This window comes from Montipora capricornis, chromosome 3 (genome assembly GCF_036669925.1).
Source record: "Montipora capricornis isolate CH-2021 chromosome 3, ASM3666992v2, whole genome shotgun sequence".
Classification (NCBI taxonomy): Eukaryota; Metazoa; Cnidaria; class Anthozoa; order Scleractinia; family Acroporidae; genus Montipora; species Montipora capricornis.
The window spans coordinates 76,174,224-76,194,849 of NC_090885.1; the positions used below are offsets into that span (position 1 = coordinate 76,174,224).

A 20,626-nucleotide genomic window follows, 5' to 3' on the forward strand; every position below is an offset into this window, starting at 1 on the left:
TCACTTAAATTTTATTAAAATGTGACTATTTAAAATAACATTCCAACGGTCTTAACAATTTTCATACGTGACCTGCGGGGTGGCCTTCAAGGATTTCAAAGGGGCATTGTGACTTCTCGCTTTCAATGTGCCATTCATTCAGCTGATCTTTGCGGATCATTTATTGCTGCCATTTTTCAAGCAAATCTTTGTGGATTCTTGCACCCTCCACTCCCTCCCTCGGTATGCTGGCCCTTTGGTATTAAAGTATGTGGTCTGATAGTAAGTACCGGTTTCCACTGAGTTCTTTCAGTGTCACCGTGCCGGTTAGTGGTCGCTTTGAGGGGTGGTTCCTGCTTCCAGGGCTGCCATGGAAATCTCCTCTCTGCACATTGCAGCTGGCACCCCACTACAAACCTTTAAGGCGCCCACCAGTTCCCAGGGGTGATCCGTTTGTGATGAAGTTTAAATAAAGACTACAAAAATACCTTCAACCAGTCAATATCAAATCTAATTGAGGCAGGAAGATGAAAACAAGGAAAGGGGGAAAAAACAACTTCAGTTTCCAAAATTCCATTTAACTATTACTACTGCCTGACTTGTAATACTTTTATTTTGTTTTAGCATAAACAATATTGTCATACCTTCATTGTCCCTTCTAAAATATTTCTTGCAGAATCAACTAGATTGTATCGAACTTTGTGAGAAAATGGTTGCTCCTTAAGCTGATGAGTTGCTAGCAGCAAACAATTCCCCGCATCTTTAACTGCTTCACATGCCAGAGGCATCCCAGACCTCAAATCCTATGACAAAAGTATCATTACGATGATAGTCTTGCCTGAGGAAATCTTGAAAAAAATTAAGCAAGCATGAAGAGATTTACTTGGTGAATCAGAGATGGTGGACATGTAAAACATACATACATCATCAGGCACCTCTACAACCAGCCTCTGTGCTGCCAACACAAGGCCATTAACAGCCTGCCTTATCTGTTGGGCATCGGGAACCATGTCTGGTAATGGTATGCCATCCCGCTGTGATACTTCGTTGAGCAAGATCAGTTGTGACACCTTCAAAAATCACATACATGCACTTATTAGTAATAAGATTCAACCATAAATTTAGTAAGATTGAACAGTATCCACCCTCTTAGTGCCCTGGTATCCAACAGTGTTGCAGCTATAGGAGTGTTCAGAAGTTCAAGAATGTTTCTTTTTATTTTTTTTTTTGTGATTGCTTTTTGTATTTTTAACAATTATTCCATGAGCACATGTTGGATATGAGATGATAGATAGCCAACGAGGCGCGTAGCGCCGAGTTGGCTATAATCATCTCATATCCAACAAGCGCGAGTGGAATAATTGTTTTATTAAAAACGCCCCCAAAATATAGAAAACTAGACTAAATAAAAATAAAAAGCCCCAAAAAATCACGTATATGCTTGCTGTGTTTGTAGATCATGGTATAACGGCTCACAACCCATGATGGCTTAGCCAATCAAAACTCTCGAATTGCATTATCCAATGATCCAGTTTTTAACAATTCTAAATATTCATGAATTTTTCCACTCTACCATTGTGCATGCTTGATTAATTCAAAAGCTCATTGACCCTTTGACTCCCAAGCCGGCCTGAAAGGGCCATACTTTCACTGTCTAATGCCAGACAATTTTACTTGTCAATGGGGAACCCCTGGGAGTCAATGGGTTAATATTGTTCATATTGCCTCGCTCAATTTTAGGTTCTTGTTCAGTACCCTGAGCAGCAGAAATGTTTCGTGTTACATGACAATTTAATTTCCATCAGTTTTGTGGGTGCCCGGGTGTGGAAGATTTGGCATGAAAATGTCAAATTTACCTGGGAAAGCCCGCCCCCCAGAACCTGGCGCTTAACATAGGTGCATTAAATGCAGATTGAAATATACAAATCTACCTAAGGTGTATGCAGATACCTGGGCAGCAATTGGAGCCAGAACCAGCTCGATTGACTTTGTCTGGACCAGAGACGAAAGCAACGTCTCAGACATTGCAAGAAATTACGTGTATACTATCCTTATATTAAATATCAGCTGTAGAATCTGCTGCGGTGTTCCCCCTGCTTAGAAATCAAAACAGACGCCAAGTGAGTTCGAAAAGCGAAAGGACTGGAACTAGTTCGTAGAGCTCGTCATTTAATCCTAAACATAAATTCCCTCAATCACTGCAATGATTCAAGAAGGAACCAAATGCTAGCAGGCGTCAACCTCTATAATTAAATTTTGCTTGAAATAATATCAAGCATAAGGTTTGCGTGAATCGGTGGACATCACGGCCACCCAGTAAAGCATACATACGTTAACATGGGTGAATGTTTCTGATTTTTATTTCGAAAACCCGTTTTAAATCTTAGGCTATCATTATGTGATAAATCTACAGGATGTACATGTATCTATTTCCAAGCAGTTGAGACAAAAGCATATCCTAGACGCTACTTGAGTTTAAAGAGAGCGCCGCAATGGCGATTGAGCAAACTTGTGAAGTCCCGCGGAAACGGCTTCATCATTAATTTTTCTTCAACATCTGTTCGCTTTTGTTGAACAACAAGGTCGAATGCCCCCCCCCCCCCCCCCCGCTCCTTTCAATGGTGTTGAGACAACGGTAAATCGAAGATGAAGGAGTTTAACAGCGTTTAAGCTATTCAACATTTCTTTTGTTATTGCACGTGTTGAATGAAGCTGTTTGCCGCCCTCTTTTGACATATTTGACTCAGCGGGTGCGCACTAATCGGTCTCTAAACGACGTACCCATATCCATATCTATACATGCAGTAACAGCCGCGGGCTGAATACCAGTCCTCTAGTGAAGATTTGTTGAATCAAATGTTGATGATGTGTTGAAACCATTAATTTTGCCAACCCAGCAGTCAACATACAGAGGTGCCAACCTATGGAGATCTAAAATCTTGAGATTTTTTCCATCCGGTCTCCCCACCTCTCCCCCCTCGATCAACCTACCCACTCCCCCTCCCCTCCTCTCCCCCCAAAAACCCACCCACCCATACCCCAGCATCTCCTTCAGAATACAAGAATATTCTGCCGCCATTGTGAATTTGCAGGAAAACAGGGTACTTATGTCAAGAATTTTTATTGGTTAATCGGAGATCCAATCAAACGATTGGTTATATGGCTATGATAGCTAAAGGAAGCCATTTTGTTTAGTTCTATTAACGTGTGTTTGAAACCCAGAGATGAAGAAATGCATTAAGAAACTGAAACAAGTTTGAAAAAATGGATTTTTTTTAAACTTGGGGATGCAATTTGAGTCTAGAATGGAGAAACGTCTGTGAAAGGTTTAGAGTCGTGTTTATCCGGGAAATTTAATGACCCGTACGGGAGACCGGGAGATTCGTTCCATATCCGGGTGATCCCCGGATAATCTGGGAGAGTTGGCACGTATGAACATAGTGTACATGTAGTTCAGCAGCATTCACAGCCAACAAAAATATAAGGATTTGTATGGCAATCCCAATAAAAGACTTGAGAAGATAAATTTTGCGAAAAAATTCTCAATTAAAAAGCCTTATTGCCATTGTGGGTTGCTTCCTTCGGGTTTGTTTTTTTTTCCCCTCTCTAAGGCTTTCGACAGACTGAGTGTGCCACATGAGCATTTGTTGCTGAAACTACAACGGCATGGGATAGATGGTTCTCTACTACTGTGGATTAGAAATTTTTTGACGAATAGAAGGCAGCATGTCGTGTTAAGGGGCAATTGTTCAGACTGGTCACCCGTGATTTTAGGCGTGCCCCAAGGAACAATCCTCGCCCAATCTCCCTTATTACCTAATAGTATATAAATGATATTTCGACAAATATAACATCAACAGTCAAAATCGACACTGATGACACCAAAATCTACTGCATGATCAATGAGCTTCGTCCGGTAGGCTCTTCTGACTGGGGTGTTCAGCCTTCATATTTTATTTTAACTGTTGACAACTGAGGAACTGATAATGGTTCGATTCCCATCGAATCTGGTTATGCTTTTTAATTGAGAAATTTTTTTTTTGTAAAATTATCTTCTCTTGTCTTTTATCGCGATTCCCATACAAATCCTTATATTTTTGTTGGGTTTCCCTCACACTGAACTTGGGGTGCCTGTGCAGTATGCGACAAACTCAAACAGTGCTGTTGTTGTTGAAGCAAAGTGTTGAAGCGGTTTGCTGAGGCCTTGCGCACATCGGTCCTTCACTTGCAACCAACTTTGCATTTTATCAAACCTTTTGGAGAATGTTCCTCTAGCACGTTAGAAGGTGAAGAACAGTCATATCTCATAGCTACATTTATGTAGATTAGCTCTGTTATAGTTATTTTCAAGTTGGCTTAGTTTATACCTTTGTACATTAACTAATGTTGCCTTTTTTTCCTCTCTCTGTTGTCATTGTGTGGGTATAAATAAAAAGATGTTTGTTTATATCTTGCATGGCAGCAACTACAGTGTACTGCAGAACAAGTACGTGTAGATCTTGAACAATTTCAAAATAATAAACTAAATACTCACTTTTGTGTTCTGCTTGTAGATTGGCACAAGAAGAAATCAATTGATCGTTTTGTGCAGAGCGTGTCATACCATGGGCCTTCCCTGATTTCTCTAACGAAAGCCGAACAATGCGACAGTGAAGGTTCTCCTATGAACTTCCTTTATTCCACTACAGTCGATGACAATACAGAGACAAAGAATTATTTCAGAAATAAACTTCAAGTATGTACAGTGAGGTGTACTTATTCGCCTACACTCATTGGACATTAGATAAGTCCCCTCACAGCACTAGCCTCCCCCCCCCCCCTTCCCACCTCAGTATCTGTGATACCGTATCAAGACTGAGTCCATTGCCTAGACCTTTATTTTAAATATAATGTACTACTACTACTACTACATGTATTACTACTAAAAATAATAATGATGATGATGCTGATGATGAGCAAAAGTCCTCTGATCTTGTTGATGACTGCAAGTAAGACAAAATGAAAGGCAGATCAAGTCAATATTATTGATGACAGGGGAAAGCCAGAGTTAGTTGAGAAATACTTCTAACAGCAGACTGGACAACCAACAAACTCTTGAAACCTACATCTGGTGATGAGTCAGGAAATATAATATTGGACCCATTGTGGAAAGAGGAAGCTCTCACCTTTGTGACAAGCTTGCAGGAAAAGGCTTCCCCATTGCTAAAGTCAGTGCTAAGACCTTAATATCTGAAACCAGCACCTTCATCTTGTTGTCAAAATCAGGGCTTTGGATCTATGAAACCTCAAAGTTTACTGCTCTAGATCTAATTACCTTTCAGTTAAGTAGGGACAATTGTATGGTTTAATTGTCAGAGAAATAGGGTCCATAGACCAGCTGATTTCTTAGCCTCTTAATATGAATCTAATTGATCAACTGCCAGTTGATTCTGCATATGACAATCAACCGATTATCAAGTTCTCATTAGAAATTTATAATAAATTTATTTATTTAAATTTATTATTGATAATCGGTTGATTGTCATGCATGTACATTTGTATGCACAGACTGGCAGTTGATCAAGAAGTAAATTTATTGAAAACCTTACCAAAAAAGTGTAATAATAATTATTGCTGTTGTTGTTTTTTTGTTTGTGTGTGTTCAGCTGTGTTGTCCTGGAGTGTTGGAAGGAATTCATCAGTCTCAGGACAATCGCAAAGAAATACTTGATCAGTCATGCAGCCACAGAAGAATTGAAGGGTAATCGTGTGAAGCTTAAGATTTAATATACTAGAAAGTTTTCTATGTACAGTTACTGTAGCAAAAAATCTCACATTCAAGATAAATTTGGTTGTTTAACCCACTGACCATTGACACAGGAGCCCTAGGCACCCCCGGTTGACGAGTAAAATCTGTTAACTCCCAGGAGTTAATGGGTTCAGAATGTCCCATCATAGTTTAAAGTTCAAGATAAAGTATGTAAGATAAAGTAATTTACCGGTACATGTATTTTATCTCGTGACCTTTGCATCAAGCAAGGAAAAAAGGTTTACAATGTAACTGTTCATGCCATACCAGGGGTTTTATAATAGAAGCCAGTTACCAGCAGTATACCACCATTTATGTTGTCAGAGATTTGCCTTGATTTTCACTCAAACCCTTTAAAAGACAAGAGTGACCACTTCTTATATTGATTAGCCAGTCCTCTACATTGTACTTCAAAAGTTATTAAAACCCCTGCATACTGTAGAATACCAACCACTAAAATTAATTGGCCAAGCACTGAATTTGTACAAGAGTTATACATGTACATATATAATAGAGTTCCAGGCAACATGACTTGTTTTAAGACTTTCTGACTTAGTGGTCATTTGCATGCCTGCTTTTAACGCATTATTGTATATGCATACACTTAAACAACAACAGGTTGCAAAATTGGTGAGCCACTCCCATTACAAAACACCTTTTCTAGCTTTCAATACCCGCCAGGGGTTGGTTGCTCGAAGCCTGGTTAGCGCTAACCGTTAACTAAGAGGTATGAAAACCTAGAGGTTTCCATGGTATTTAACGCTGGTTAGCGCTAACCATACTTCGAGCAACCCGGGCAAGATCTACATATATGTAGAATTCCAACCTTCCCCCCACCTCTCCTCCCTCTCCCCCTTTCAATATTGACAGTTCAAGTTTTCAGCATTACATGTACATGCATTTTGTATTGCTAGCAGCATTTGATAAGGGAAGGAGTGGGGCGGCAGTGTGTGAGATAATACAGTGTAAGTAAATTATTAATAACACCCCAAGAAAGTTACACTGTCAGTGTCTTCATTAATCTTGCAACCTGTTGTAGCATTTTTTGGATTAAAACTGGCTTCTTTGGTTTTCCTTGAATCCTAGATCCATTGATAAGTCTGGGAATGAAGATTTTTATGAGAAAATGAGAAAGTTTGTTGCATCAAAAGCGGACCTTTTGTTTTCCATGGAGAGCAAACGTAAAGTTCAAGGAGGAGTGGATTATGTCACACATCCAAACCAGGAAGGTAGTGTAGAACACTTGGAGACCTTTAGATCGGAGAACAAGGTTGACTTTGAGTACGAGTTGTCCCCTCTGAGCATGCATAATTAAAATAATGTCAGCTTCTAAACCTTATGCGCATACTCGTTTCAAAAAACTTGTAAAGTTCATGGTTTTCAATCTCTTGGCTTTAGCCAAAAACCACAGGCATATGAATAGTGAACATGTAACTTCAAAGTTTTATTCTGTATTTCTTTTAGTGTTGGATCTGTATGCTAACACACCTCCCCTTGAAACATTCATGGAAGTGCCTTTGCATGTTAGAAGAACACAGTTGTTGAAGGTTAGCTTCAAGGAGTAATTAATTCAGCTTTATGAAGTAATTTTTTTCTGAAGATTATTGCTACTTGTTGTAAACTTTGCACCTTAATGTGGGTAGACAATAATAATTAATGGTATTATTGTCCAGAAATTATAAACATAATCCTTCACTCATTCATTTATTGATTGATTTCTCAATTGATTATTTTTCTCTTGTGCAGTGTTTAAAGGAAGGCGACATTGTTATCGGTAAAGTAAGTTATAAAAGGCCATTTGGTATTATAGTTACACTGACCATGCTGGAGTTTGGTTGCAACCGAGACTTCACGGAGCTGGACATTCAGGTGTTGTACTAAATTATAAAATACTTTGCTTTGTTCTATGAATTAGTATTAAATATTGATTCATGCTTATAAGTGCCTATCACCTCAACACAGTTTTCCACTCTGTTTTTTTTCTGAAATTGTCCCAAATACCTTGTGTTGTTTTTAGAATCTTTGGATTAAAAATTCACTTTCTTATTTGCATTGAAAGACAGAAAAAGTGGTCATACTTTGATTCATAACCAAGCAATGAAGGGGAATGGGTCTGATACCGGGTTGATGCCACAAATTAATTTGCATTGCTGTTTTTCAAAGAACGAGCAAAATGAAGCCTGAACTGAACTTGGTAGCATGTAAATGTAGTTATGTGTGACATGTAAATGTACAGTGCTGTATTACAAATAATTTATTCAATTTGATACATGTAATTACATGTGTAAAATGTGTGGTTCCAAACATGTAAATCAATATACAGGTGTAATAGTACATGCACATTGTAGTACTATTCTTAATACAATCATTTAATAACCAAATGAATGCAATGTTCTATTTAATAATTGCTAAAACAGTCATCAAACACACCATTTTACTCTACTCAAACAAGGACAACATCACATCATAAAATCAAGCTGTAAACCAACAACCCAACAGCCTATCGACAGATTACCAACAGGTTGTTAGGTTGTCGAAATGTCAGTCATGCACAAGCAATAGTCCTTCATAGGAATGATCAAAGCACATCAAGGTTTGTCATTTCTTGGCTCAAATTATTATTAAATTTTGTGATTTTGTTACTCCTATCTTTTAAAGGCCCTGTGCAAGTCATGTGAATTAGAGAGCTCGCCAGAATACAAGGACATAATAGATGCCTATGCAATTGGTGATATTGTCAGAGGTATTGAGAAATGAAGGTTTGGAAGATGCCAAATGCTTTAAATGCAGAGCCAATAAAATTAATTGCGAGTCACTTAATAGGAGAAATGTTTGGTTTGGAATGAAAGAATAAAAACAGATTGGTGTCCTGGGAAAAAGTCTTGGATGAAACGATAACCAGGAATTTTTGAAAGTACAGCCACATCTGAATTTCATTGACATCAAGATAAGTGATTGCTTAAAACTTACATGTACTGGTCCAAGATGCCTTAGTTGTAATTAGGTTTTGGTCAAGTACGGGTATTAACCCTTTCACTCCCAAGATTGCCACTTATAGATTTTACTCTGTCTAACGCCAGATGATTTTACTCGTCAATGGAGAACCCCACGGGGGTGATAGGGTTAAGGGCAAGCTCCCCCATCCCTCTCATAACGTCTAAAGCTGATTTCCTTTGTAGGTTTAGATCATTATTTTATCCTTACACAATAATTTCATCACTCAGGACAAAGGGATAACTTAGATGTGACTTTGTGCAGAACAGCTACTGTGCAACGTTATTTTTATTATCATTCAGTCAATACATGGAACTCTCTTAGTACCAACACCAGAAAGAGCAAAACACTCACCTGTTTAAAGTGCAGTGCTTAAAAATAATGTTTTAGGCTGTTAAAATAAATAGTATAAATAAGATGTGTAATTAGCTTTTTCCCCCCTTGATAATTAGTGTAATTATTATTTTTCTTCTTCATCGTAATTATTACAACTAATTATTGGCTTTCATCATTAGTTAGTTAGTTAAGCCCTTGGCTCCAAGTTGGAGCATGGGCCATCAACAAAAAGCCTCCAGAGACGTCTCTTTTCTGCCAACTGTTGCAGCTCCTTCCAGTTCTTCCCGAGGACCTTCATCTCTTTTTCTGTATCCCTTCTCCAGCTATTCTTGGGGCCGCCCCTCTTTCGTTTTCCCTGCGGGTTCCAATGCAATGCTTGCCTTGTAATGCTGTTTGAAGGTCTTCTCAGCGTGTTGCCTACCCATGCCCATTTTCTCTTCCTCACTGGCTTTCATCATAATTATAGTAAATTAACTTAGAATAGCCCTAGTTGTACTACTGTGTTTGCCTATGAATGAGTTCAAAACTGGATCAATAATTTAGCTGCCGACATAAATTTCTAGGTAACCTCACAGAGACATCAGAAATTTGATTTATTGCATGTCTACTGTTTATGGCAGAGAATGCATTGACAGTCAGAATGAAAGTCAGTGAATGCATAGAAAGTTTCAATCCTTGCAGTTCAGTATTCAAACAACTTTAGCTGGCTTGCATAGTCCATCTCAATGTTAATGTCTCCTTCAAACCTGGGTTTTTTTTAAGGCTTTGTGTGAAACTTCTTCAGTTGCCATCTTGACTTAATTACCTGATTTTTCACTTGTTCATGTAGAAGATATCTGTTTTTTTTTGTCCAGCTGTTATCATAGGTGTAACCATGGAGGAAAGTAAGGTTTCGATTTCATTAAGACATTCCAGATTGCCTGAAGCTTACCAACACTTGCATCTGGTAAGTTTTCTCCAAAGATCCTTAAGTAATATTAATGTGATTATACATGTAATTATCATTATAATCATTTGTAGTGCAATGTTGTAGTAGTAGTATTAGTAGTAGTTACTGTAGTAGTATCTGTAGTAGTATCTGTAGTAGTAGTAGTAGTAGTTGTAGTCGTAGTCATAGTCATATTCGTAGTCATACATGTAGTCGTAGTCTTAGTCGTCCTAGTAGTCATAGTTGTAGTCATGTCGTAGTGGTAGTCGTAGTAGTCGTAGTAGTGGTTGTAGTAGCAGCAGCAGTAGGTTTCCTCTACTCGTATACAAACACAATCATTGTCTTCAATTTGCTTTAAATTTTCACAATATCTTGAGCTTTTGGCAATTTTTAATGATTCAATATAAATTTATTTTAATGCCCTCTCTGAGGCTTCTGGAAGCATTGATTGGAGAGACGATAGTTTTCCATTTATACATTTTTAGGGTGTTGTTGATGATCCAGAAGCAGTTTATACGAGGTAGGTTATGATAAACATTTCAGCACATGGATCTGAGATTTGCACAGGCAAACATCTTAAGTGCTCAGATGCTTGTTAATGTTAAAGTAATGCTGTGTAATGTCTTGATTGAATAATTTAAAGTGGGACCTTAGTAGTGTACACGTTTGATAGTTTGTGTTGTGTTCTAACAGGTTGCAGAGCAATCCTGAGGGCCTGACGTATGATGAACATCTTAGAAAACACAAGGGTTTCAATAACCCAAGGAGTATAGAGACTCTGACAGATCTGCTTAGAATAGATACGTCTGCTCCTTGCTCTTTACTGAGAAGCTTCCAAAGGTACCCCAGAAATGTAAAAATACTGTATAAAAGTAAATTATATCAATGCCTTATGTCATTTTAAGGTTGCAGTTTATTTAGATCTACACTAGTTAACAAACTCTTTACCTTAATAATATGAAGCTAAGAATACAAAATTAAAGAAACATGACAGCTAGGTTTAAACTGGTTGGAGGCAGCCAGAAATTTTTTAATACTTATGTCCCGAAAATTAATGCACCTAAGCAGACGACGCCCAATTTTGACATCCATCATTCCTTCAAGTCTAAGCCTTTACTACCGACAACTAAACGCTGAATTTTAAGTTGTTCACAAGGAAGCAGTTTCCCTTTTCAAAAAGGGAACAACAAATGGTTGTCGATAACTATATTTTTGACCACTTTTTCTAGTGTGTGGGGACACAGGTGGCCCAGACTCGGAGGGTAAAAAATTATAAGGATTTGTATGGGAATCTCGATAACTAACTGAAAAAGATATTTACACCAAAAAGTTCTCAATAAAAACAACCATACTTTATTGTTGTGGCGACTTTCTCGCTTTTTATGTGGTTATTTGCCTGATTGAATGTGATTTAAGCGACTTCTCAAATTCCCAGGTTGTCACTCGTACCTAAATAAAGGAAAGGTTGGAAAATAATTTCTAGCTTACCTCACATCTTGCTGATAAAATCACACTTCTCCGGCATCAGTCACGCTCAAACTCTTTGACAAAGTTTCAAGGTTCAGCGAGCATCCACTGCGGAGAAACAGCGAAAAATATTCAAAATTAATATTCAAAATCTTTTGAGGCTCGTTTCCAACGAATTTGGACACGGCTGGTCACTCGAGCCTCAATACGGTGAGAGCAAATAAGTGAACGGTTGACCGGTTTGTTATTGAGATTCCCATGCAAATCCTTATAATTTTTTGCCCTGCGACTCTGGGCCACCTGTGGTGGGGATAAGCAGTTTAGTTGTCGACAACTATCGTATTTTGATCGCATCTGCGATGTTAGTGGTCAGTGTTTTTTTTACTACAAACCATGCGCAGTGAATGTTAGTTCCAAGTTATCTGGGGAATATGTACAAGTACAAGGAAGGGTTACGTTTTTGCAAACGTTGGCCGTGTGGCACTTATATTTCAACAAACTTAACTATGAGAGGGTGATGTGAAGTGAGCGGCAGTGATCTAACCCGAAGGTTGCTGTTTCAGTTGCCCCAACTTCTGCGCAGGCAGTTTGCGGAATATCGTTTGGGAGCTCTTCTTTCGAACGGGAACGCTTGCTACGCATGCTATGGGCCACGCCCAGATTGGTTTCCTTTAGGGAACAGCTGTACCCAGCGCAATTGCATACAAATTTATCCAGTGCCCAACTACTACATGAAGACAATGCAGTGCTTTCTGCACCCTTGATGAATCTTCACTTACATGCTGTAATGCTTGATTTGTTAGAGGTGCAAGAAATAGGCCTGGTACAAAAGTCAGACCGGATCAACTCAGATTGCTCACCTCGGATCAACGGAAAAAAAATGATAAGGCCTCGAGAAATCACCGTATCCCTAATCTTTAAGCTAACCAAACGTCAAATAGTTTTGGTTTGAAAACCGTTTTTTTGCTTGATCGGATGTGAGAAATCCAAGTTGATCGGAATAAGTATTTTAACAGGTAAAGTTCACTGTTTTGAAAATGAAGCGAGCTTGCACAAGGTGTTGTATTTCGTCCCATATTTCAATGTCAAATTCTGTAAGGCCTAACGGGTTTGTTAAATTGTGGTGCCAAAAGGGTGGCCAATATTAATAAGTGGCATCTGAAAGAGAAGGTTGGTTATTCTTATATACTGTAGGGCAGCTTTATGCTTCTAAAAGAATGCTCACGAAAAGGTCAAATGGCTAAAAGACACTGGTCCTGGAGAAAAGGCACGAGAACGTACATAATGCAGACAAAAATTCACTGTAGGAAGGTTTTGTAGACCTATTTTGTTACAGAGAACTATCCAATATATGCCCCCTGTGTTGGTTGAGGGCATGTATTACCAGTAGATATGGCTGTTTGATACAGCTGGGCATTTTCTAGAAAATACGGATTTGACCAGGGTGTCAATTAGATGCCAGGTGTTTGATGGCGAGTGGACATAAATTTATTTTATTTGATCGGCAATGCATGGATCTCAATGTATTATTAAAAACTACCTTAACTTGAAGTGGTTTATGTAATGTAGGGGGAAAAGCATTTCTCGATTTTACATTAATACAAAGCTTCTGTTCTCTCTTCAGGAGAGATTGTCCTGAAAGTGACTTTGCCGAGCCGTTGCGAAAAAAACAGTCTGCAAAATGGTCGATGGAGACGTAAGAACACTCATTATTGGTTTTGATTACAAGTTTTTTGAGATTGTTAGAAAAGCGGCGTTAAAATATAAATTAATTATATGGGTAAAAATAATTATTCAGGGTGGATAGTTAATAACAATTTTAAGGAGGGGTACATGTTGCTTTTGTTAAAAAGGCTAATTTTGTTTAAGGTTTTGGCCTTTGATATGACTTAATAAACTGAGCAAGGGATGCACAGTAAATTAGTGGTGTCAAAGCTAACCCTCTCGTTTGCTGCATTAAAAAATACGTCATGATAAAGATTGTGCGTCATTCAAAGATTTCTTTTATTTGGATCCAGACCTACACACCTTATTCCAAAATCAGCGATGAAATGGTATATGAAATGAATCATATATGAACTGCGGATATGAAATCAAGTGAAGCTATGATCTTCGCAGTTATGAGCGCAATTTTTGCAATTGCGTAGAGAAGCCTGAAAAATTCAGGACTTCAACGGGGTTTGAACCCGTGACCTCGCGATTCCGGTGCGACGCTCTAACCAACTGAACTATAAAGCCACTGACGTTGGGAGCTGGTCATTTGTGGGTTCTAATGGTCCCGTGAGGAAGTCCTGAATTTTTCAGGCTTCTCTACGCAATTGCAAAAATTGCCCTCATAACTGCGAAGATCATAGCTTCACTTATTCCAAAATGGCTGTCATTTTATTATTCTTTTGTTTGGTTGCAAATTGGCTCTTATGACCTCGCTTTGAAATGTAAAATTCAAAAGAATATTTAACTTTGAACAAGGCCAAAAGGGCCAATTTGCAATCAAACAAAAGAATACTATTGAAAATGGCGGTCATTTTGGAATAACGTGGACATGTATACTGTTCAGAATTCCGCGCTTTTCCCAGCGTCAATGATTTCCATTACAACTAGAGCTGTTACATGTCTTCTTGGGTGTGTCAGCCTAAACCCTTTTTACTCTTTTGGGTATTAGTTAAGTTTCTTTTATTAGCGTGGCCTTGTTGGCATACCCTGGGTGCCAGAGGTTATTTTTACCTTTGGAGGAGGGAAATTACGCGGCAAAGCCGCGGCAACGAGGGGTCAAGCGCCGATGTTGATGATGTTCTCGACCAATTTGGAATCGCTGATCGTTCTCTCCGACCTTGAAAGAAAAAAATTCCTTTGGCACCCAGGGTATTGTTGGCAGGGTCATCCATTTGAAATTGTTCTTGCTTAAATTAGAGCTTACACTCTTTTCTGTGTAGAATAGTAGTTTGAGTTTTGACTCACAGAGTGAAGTTTTTTTTGTTGTAGGACTGCCAAAGGGGTGGAGCATTTTAAAGCTGGGAATTTTGATGCTGCCATGAAGTATTTTGAGCATGCACTGCAGATTGATAACGAAAATGTGGAAGCATTGGTAGCAAGGGGAGCCCTGTAAGTGTGTGATAGATGCTGGTACTCTTTATAATATGACCAAACACCGGGCAAAGCTAAGATTTTGTAGAATAGATACAACGGTGGTATTATTGCTATAAATATCACAATCATCATTATTTTAGTACAAGGGCATTTAAATTTGTATCAAATGAACTGAATTAAAGCGAGTTGAACAAGGGTATTTACAATGGTCAGCCAACTGTCTTCAAGCCCTAGACCTTATTAGTTGGTTTTGACCAGTTGTGTAAGTTATAAAATCTGCCCAGTGACGGAAGTACTTCGTGCACTGTGTTAAAAAGCATTGTAAAAAAATCGACACTATTAACTAAGTGTCATTTTGCTTTCTGCAGGTGTGCGAATGAAGGCAAAATCTCTTCGGCCATTAAGGATTTCCGCGATGCGCTGGCGATTTGTCCAACCCACAGGAATGCGAACAAATACCTTACAGCAACACTGGTGGAATACGGAATACAGTTAGTATGACTGTTTGAATTCATTCCTATCCTAGTATACGCAACACGCGAAAAAGCGCGAGAAACAAGGACACAACGACAGTGTGGAGTGTGATCGTGCTGGGTGCCTGGTGGACAGCAGAAAACCAGCAGCAGCATTTTTAATTCATAATTCTCAAGATGACATAAGTAATGTACGTTACCTAAGAACGAACCTATCAAGAAAGAAAACCTCCTAGTAGGAAAAAATACAAAATAGAAAATCATAATACGCTTCCAGCTACGAAAAAACAAGAGAGGGAAAAACCCAACGGGGAAAAAAACCCACCGGAAAACGTAGTCCTCGACCGAATGCAACGTATGACAGCTCCGAGGGATAGAACTTTAAAGTGAATAAAGATGACATGTATCGTGAAAATGAAAGTTTGGATACCAAAACTGATGGCTGTCCAGAAGGCGAGAGGCCTGAATAAACTAAATCCACTTGTATTATACCAATAATTATAACTACTAATTAACTACTATAAAATTCAGGCCGAAAATCTTTCGCTCTTCCAATCTTGTCAATGGATCAAAATCAAGCTATGGCCCGTAGAAGCGATTGCATCTTCATTTAACTCATTTTTGGCTAATGTTCTTTTGAATGTAGACAAGAAAAAGAGGGACTTTTGCCAGAAGCTGTGAAAAGTTTCAATAGTGCTTTAGCGCTAGACAGCAATCAGCGAACGGCTAAAGATCATTTGGAGAAAATTCGAATGGAAATGAAGCTGAAAGAGGAGGTGGGTGGCGATTGCTATAATGTGTACTTTTAAAAGCGTTGTTTTCTTAATGTACTGGAGCATATTAGCCATATTATTGGCTAATGAGAGCATCAAGAGACAGTCAAATTACTCCTAAGAGAGCTTTAGTATCAAGTTTAGGGCAAAAGTCAGGTTAAAATTTACCAAAAATCAATGAAAGTTTAATATTGGCTCAATTCTTGCCTGTTCTATAAAGATATCGAGTGACTTTTCAGATGACAGAGACGCGTTAGAATACGTGAATTTTCTTGCTCTTAATTAAGCTGATGTTACACGCGCCTATTTTTGCGCAACACTGTTGGGTTAAAAGTTGTCTGGTTTAACATGGCGCACAGTGCGATTTTGAACGAAACATTTTGTTGCGGCAACATATTGCAGGTTTTGGAAAGCGATTTAAAAACCTGCAGCATTGTTGCCCAAATTTCGTTGGAGTCCCAGAATGCACCACGGAGAACCAAAATAAGTCACGTCGACAGTCACGTCAACAGTGTGTGCCACATTTTAAGCCAATCACCAGACGTTTGCATTTGCGTTGCACGTGTGACACCTCAACTAGTCATTGAGGAGTGTAAGATCTACGACGGCGGCATCGACGCAGACGCCACCACAAAATATGACTATTCTAGTTGCACAATCGTACGTCTTTCGCGATTATTCCGTCTCTTTTACGTCGTACAATCTGGGCGAAGTGTCCTAAGAATAAATTGGATACGAGCGGTTTCAGAGTAAAAAAAAAAAGAATAAAAGGTTCACGTTTGTATGCTCGCGATGCGCTCAAAACCTCAAATTTGGTCATTTCACGTCGTCGATATGCAGAGTAAAATATGTGGAAGAATGTGTGCCGCACAACCGCACGTCCAGCACGATTAATTTTCCTCTTTTATCCAATGATTTTATTGTGGTGTTGGCGTGCTGCACGTGCGGGGCTCATTTTCAGCACGTATTTGTGTGGTCATTTGCTTAGCAACGACGTTAAATCACCAAGGTTGAGGTTTTGACAACAAGCTGAGCGCACAAATGGTACCCTTCCATTCTCCATCTTTATTCTGAGACTGCTCATACTCAATTTATTTTGGGATAATTCACCCACATTGTACGACGTCAGCGAGACCGAATAATCGCGAAACACGCACGATAGCGAGCAGTCATATTTTGGGGTCACGTGTCGTGTTCGTCGACTGACGTCGTCGTCGCAGATCGTAAAAGGGAGTTAAAGCAAGGAAAACGGCAACGTCACTCCAAAATATAACTTAGCGCTATCGCTATTATTCGGACTTGTTCACCTTGTACAATACGATCAAACTATCCTGCAACTGCATGGATGGGTGCGAACGGTTTACATGTAAACTGAAACAGAAAATGAATCGTTCATTGATATATGCTCACGTAGTCGTGCAGCACGAGTATTTTTCCTTTTTTAACCAATCATATTGTTGCTTTGTGGCGGAGTGTTTTGTTGCCGTAGCCGTTGTCTTTGCTTAAACCTCCTAAAGTCCCTTTATTATAGATAGAATTAGCAGATGGCAGGCCGGTGATTGTCGTAAACTCATGAAAATACTCTCTTATTCCAATTTTTGTCTCTCATTTTAGAGGTCGCCCGATATCTGTAGATAACAAGCAAATTTGAGTCTCCTGTTTTCCGTTTGCCGTAAACATGACGCTAAATCGATGTTTGAAATTAAATTTTCATTCTTGCTAATGCAGTTCTCTTTTGTTTCTCCCGCATGTCACCCGGCTGTCCTTCGTCATGGTCTTCTGCCACCGGTCATTTATTGAATAAACGGACTGACCGTTTGCGGAATTTCCATTTCTCCTGTAACTCTGCGACTCTGTTCTGCAAACTGACCCTACGACAATGGAACATCTTTTGGATTTTCGTGGATTTTGCGGTAACTCTCTGGTCTGAATCACGTTTGTGTACTTTCACTTGTATTTGAATTAATAAAATCATGCAATTATTTATTTGTCGTCGTTGGACTGATTTGCACCGATAACCTCTTGCTTTTCGCCTTTTGCGCCGATAACCTCTTGCTTTTCGCCTTTTAATTTCAAACTTTTCCTTTCGTTAAACTCTTCTTGTGTACTTATTCATTTATTATTTTTTGGCCAACTTTTTATACTTTCTTTATTCTGTTCTATTCTTTTTTAAATTTTATTTTCGTTTTACCAACTTCGTACTTTCCATGACTTACTCGAAACAACCCCTGAATTATATACCCCAAACTGTTGACTGCCCGTACATGGAACCCTTTTGATTCCGTATGCAATATGGAATACTGGTATGGTCGTTGATGTTGCTTTGGCCTCAAACTCACTTTCTCTCCTGTCCTGCGTTTACTTTCCCTCCCCTCCCCTCCCTTGTTTCTGTTCCTCTTTTTGCATCTCCTCTGACGTCAGAAGGAGAAGGCCGCTGCTAAAGTGGATAAGGGGCTCAAGGGCAGATTCAGTCACGTTCGAGAACTTATCCTTGAAGAACAAAGCCAAGCGAAGAGGAAGAGAAAACTAAATGACAGGTTTGACCAGTTACGTCCAGTTTAACTAGAATGACATCAGTGGTGGCACAGAGTTGGCTCAGCGGTAAGAGCACTTACCGTCCCCAACTCGACGCGAACGTCATTTGCGTTCGTTGGTTCTCTATTCTGAGAGGTTTTTCTCGGTCCGTGAACTCCAGTTTTTCATTCTCACCAAAAACCAAAACCAACATTGCCATTTTGTACCTAGTGAAGTGTTGTTGAGAACTTGACTTATTTTTTTGAATATCAGTAATATCAGTTGCTTTATTTGCGGAACGGTTTGCTTCCAATTTGTTTGTGTCATTTTCTTTTATATTTGTTTCCTAGGTAAAAAGAGAATATGGAATTAATTATACAAAATTAATATTATTTGCATACCGCTACTCTCCCAGACCAAACAAAGTACATTGCTTTTATGTTACAGGAAAAAGAAAAAGAAGTCGAAAAATACCAAAAAGAAAAAGAAGAAAAAGAAAAGAAAAGCGGGGTCAAGGGTTCGTCGACGCTCAGAGCACTCATCTGGATCATCTCTGAGTTCTTGTGAATCCTCAAACGAAGATGAACACTCAAGGAGTGATTCCAGCGACAACAACGAAGAATGGGTTGAGAAGGAGATAACATTACGAACAGAAATCGAAAAGGGCGAAGGACGGTATTCTAAAAGAGAGCAAGATAGAAGAGAACAAGAGACGAGCAAGGATAATGGTCACCGCCATGACACTCGTGAAAAACGCCGTGATCATTCGATTGCGGCGCTGCAAGTTGGTGTTGGACATGAAAACAGAGGACCACATCCAAGGAGAAGCACAACTGAGCGCTCGCCATCCAGTGTTCGATGCGACAGTGAGATTTCTAAAACTCACAAGTTTGAGAGGGTGAAAGGTCGTGAAGTGACACGTCCATCTCCATGTCAAAGTGTCGGAAGAGCGAAATACGTTGAAGGAGAATTAGATTGGAAAGATAGTAAAAGGAAACATGGCGCTGTTGATGAACAGCATATTCTTAAAAAGCGCAAATCAAGTGAGAGGGAAACGTACAAAGATTCCAAAGATTCGACGGAGGATGAAAAGGATCCCACGAGGGTTGCGACCAGTAATGTTGCCGTGTCGTCCTTTGATGAATCGTTGTTGGAGAGAGAGCTAACGAGAATAAGATCACAAAGCGGCAAGGATTCCCACCGCGTTCGTAAAACCTCCAGCCTTGACTGCCCAATTAGAAGCAGGCACGACAAGAGAGACACCGAAGCTATGAAAAACTATAGCGCTCAAGTTTTTGCTGAGCAGCGGTCACTGGCATTGCAGTGCAAAGACCCAGAAAACTCGGTTGTTGTTGATAAATCTAGAGGAGCACACCCGGGGCGGTGGGCATCATCCGTCAAGTCGTGGGATGACGTGAGCAAGGCACCTAAAGGGAACCAATTGTCATTGGTGTCATACGCGGATAGTTCCGACGAGGGGAACAGTTGACAGCCCGGAATGAAATGAACGGAGTCTACTGTTTTGAAAACCTGTTTTGAGTTTTGTAACTGAACCCGAAACGTTCAAGTTGAAGTAAATTTTTGCATTTGACATAGTGCTTCATGGAGAATGACTGTTTTTGAAATCGTCCATTTTTCGTCTCCGGCCGAATCGATTGAAATCTGCATTCTTTGCTCTGTTATATGTCTACGGAAACAGAAGACTTGAAAGTGAAGAAATCGTGCACCAGTTGTTTCCCCAGCCTCGATGGTTTTCTTATACCATTCGTCGTCATTTTCTAATCGTCTTGAGATTTGTTGTTCCATTCTCGTGATTTCTCAAACTTCTCACTCAAAATTGTCGTCTCTTTAAAAACCAAAATTGACATTTCACAAAATCCAAATATTCTTTCAAAGAAGTGCTCTGGCAGCGTATTCTTTTATTTATGCACGACAAAACACGCTTAGGGGCTAAGGTGCACTTTAAGGGAATTTTGTTCTGTTTTCTCAGCAAGAAAATAGAATATATATTTTTTGTTTACAAGCTGGAGATAGTGGCTTCAAAGGAGGTTTTTATTTTGTTTAGACGAGACAAGAAAATCATGCTTATTCAAGAACAAGGAAAAGAAATCGAATGTATTTTTTTGTTTCTAAGCCGTTCACTTCAGAGTTTGTTTTAGTACGAAAGAAATACTCGGTTCTTGAGCTTGGCTTTTTCTCAGAGATCCGAACTTTTACTGTGCAACGCGCCTTACCGTGGCCACCCAACAAACTTTCACATTTGACAACTACGTGTAAGTACGTCAAC

The 20,626-nt window shown here is 39.3% G+C and overlaps 2 protein-coding genes across 4 annotated transcripts in view; one reads left to right on the forward strand and one right to left on the reverse strand.

Annotated features, from left to right (window-relative positions):
- LOC138044175 (uncharacterized) overlaps window positions 1-20,626 on the reverse strand; it is a 57,617-nt gene that overhangs the window by 31,790 nt on the left and 5,201 nt on the right. The window contains exons 2-4 of one of the 3 annotated variants that reach the window (XM_068890859.1): window positions 11,514-11,600; window positions 903-1,049; window positions 624-782 (exon numbers count right to left, since the gene is read on the reverse strand). In XM_068890859.1, the coding sequence (XP_068746960.1) occupies window positions 624-782; window positions 903-989 (246 nt within the window). In that variant the 5' untranslated portion in view covers window positions 990-1,049; window positions 11,514-11,600. Of the gene's footprint in view, window positions 1-623; window positions 783-902; window positions 1,050-1,929; window positions 2,108-11,513; window positions 11,601-20,626 lie in introns of those variants that run through there. The other 2 variants (XM_068890857.1, XM_068890858.1) reach the window with 2 other exon arrangements.
- LOC138044176 (tetratricopeptide repeat protein 14-like) lies at window positions 2,177-20,237 on the forward strand. The gene is made up of 16 exons (XM_068890860.1): window positions 2,177-2,320; window positions 4,533-4,714; window positions 5,625-5,719; window positions 6,854-6,996; window positions 7,232-7,314; window positions 7,514-7,636; window positions 8,426-8,510; window positions 9,952-10,043; window positions 10,511-10,545; window positions 10,719-10,865; window positions 13,117-13,188; window positions 14,475-14,594; window positions 14,948-15,070; window positions 15,699-15,828; window positions 18,247-18,362; window positions 18,787-20,237. Exons 1-16 carry the CDS (start codon window positions 2,317-2,319, stop codon window positions 19,826-19,828), a joined length of 2,592 nt encoding a protein of 863 aa, XP_068746961.1. The 5' UTR covers window positions 2,177-2,316; the 3' UTR covers window positions 19,829-20,237.

What these genes read in the sequence shown, in the direction of transcription:
- LOC138044176 (XM_068890860.1), top strand. An exon ending in ATTTCAGAAATAAACTTCAA is followed by an intron (nt 4,715 to 5,624) that starts GTATGTACAGTG and finishes GTGTGTGTTCAG; the next exon opens with CTGTGTTGTCCTGGAGTGTT. An exon ending in TCACGGAGCTGGACATTCAG is followed by an intron (nt 7,637 to 8,425) that starts GTGTTGTACTAA and finishes TATCTTTTAAAG; the next exon opens with GCCCTGTGCAAGTCATGTGA.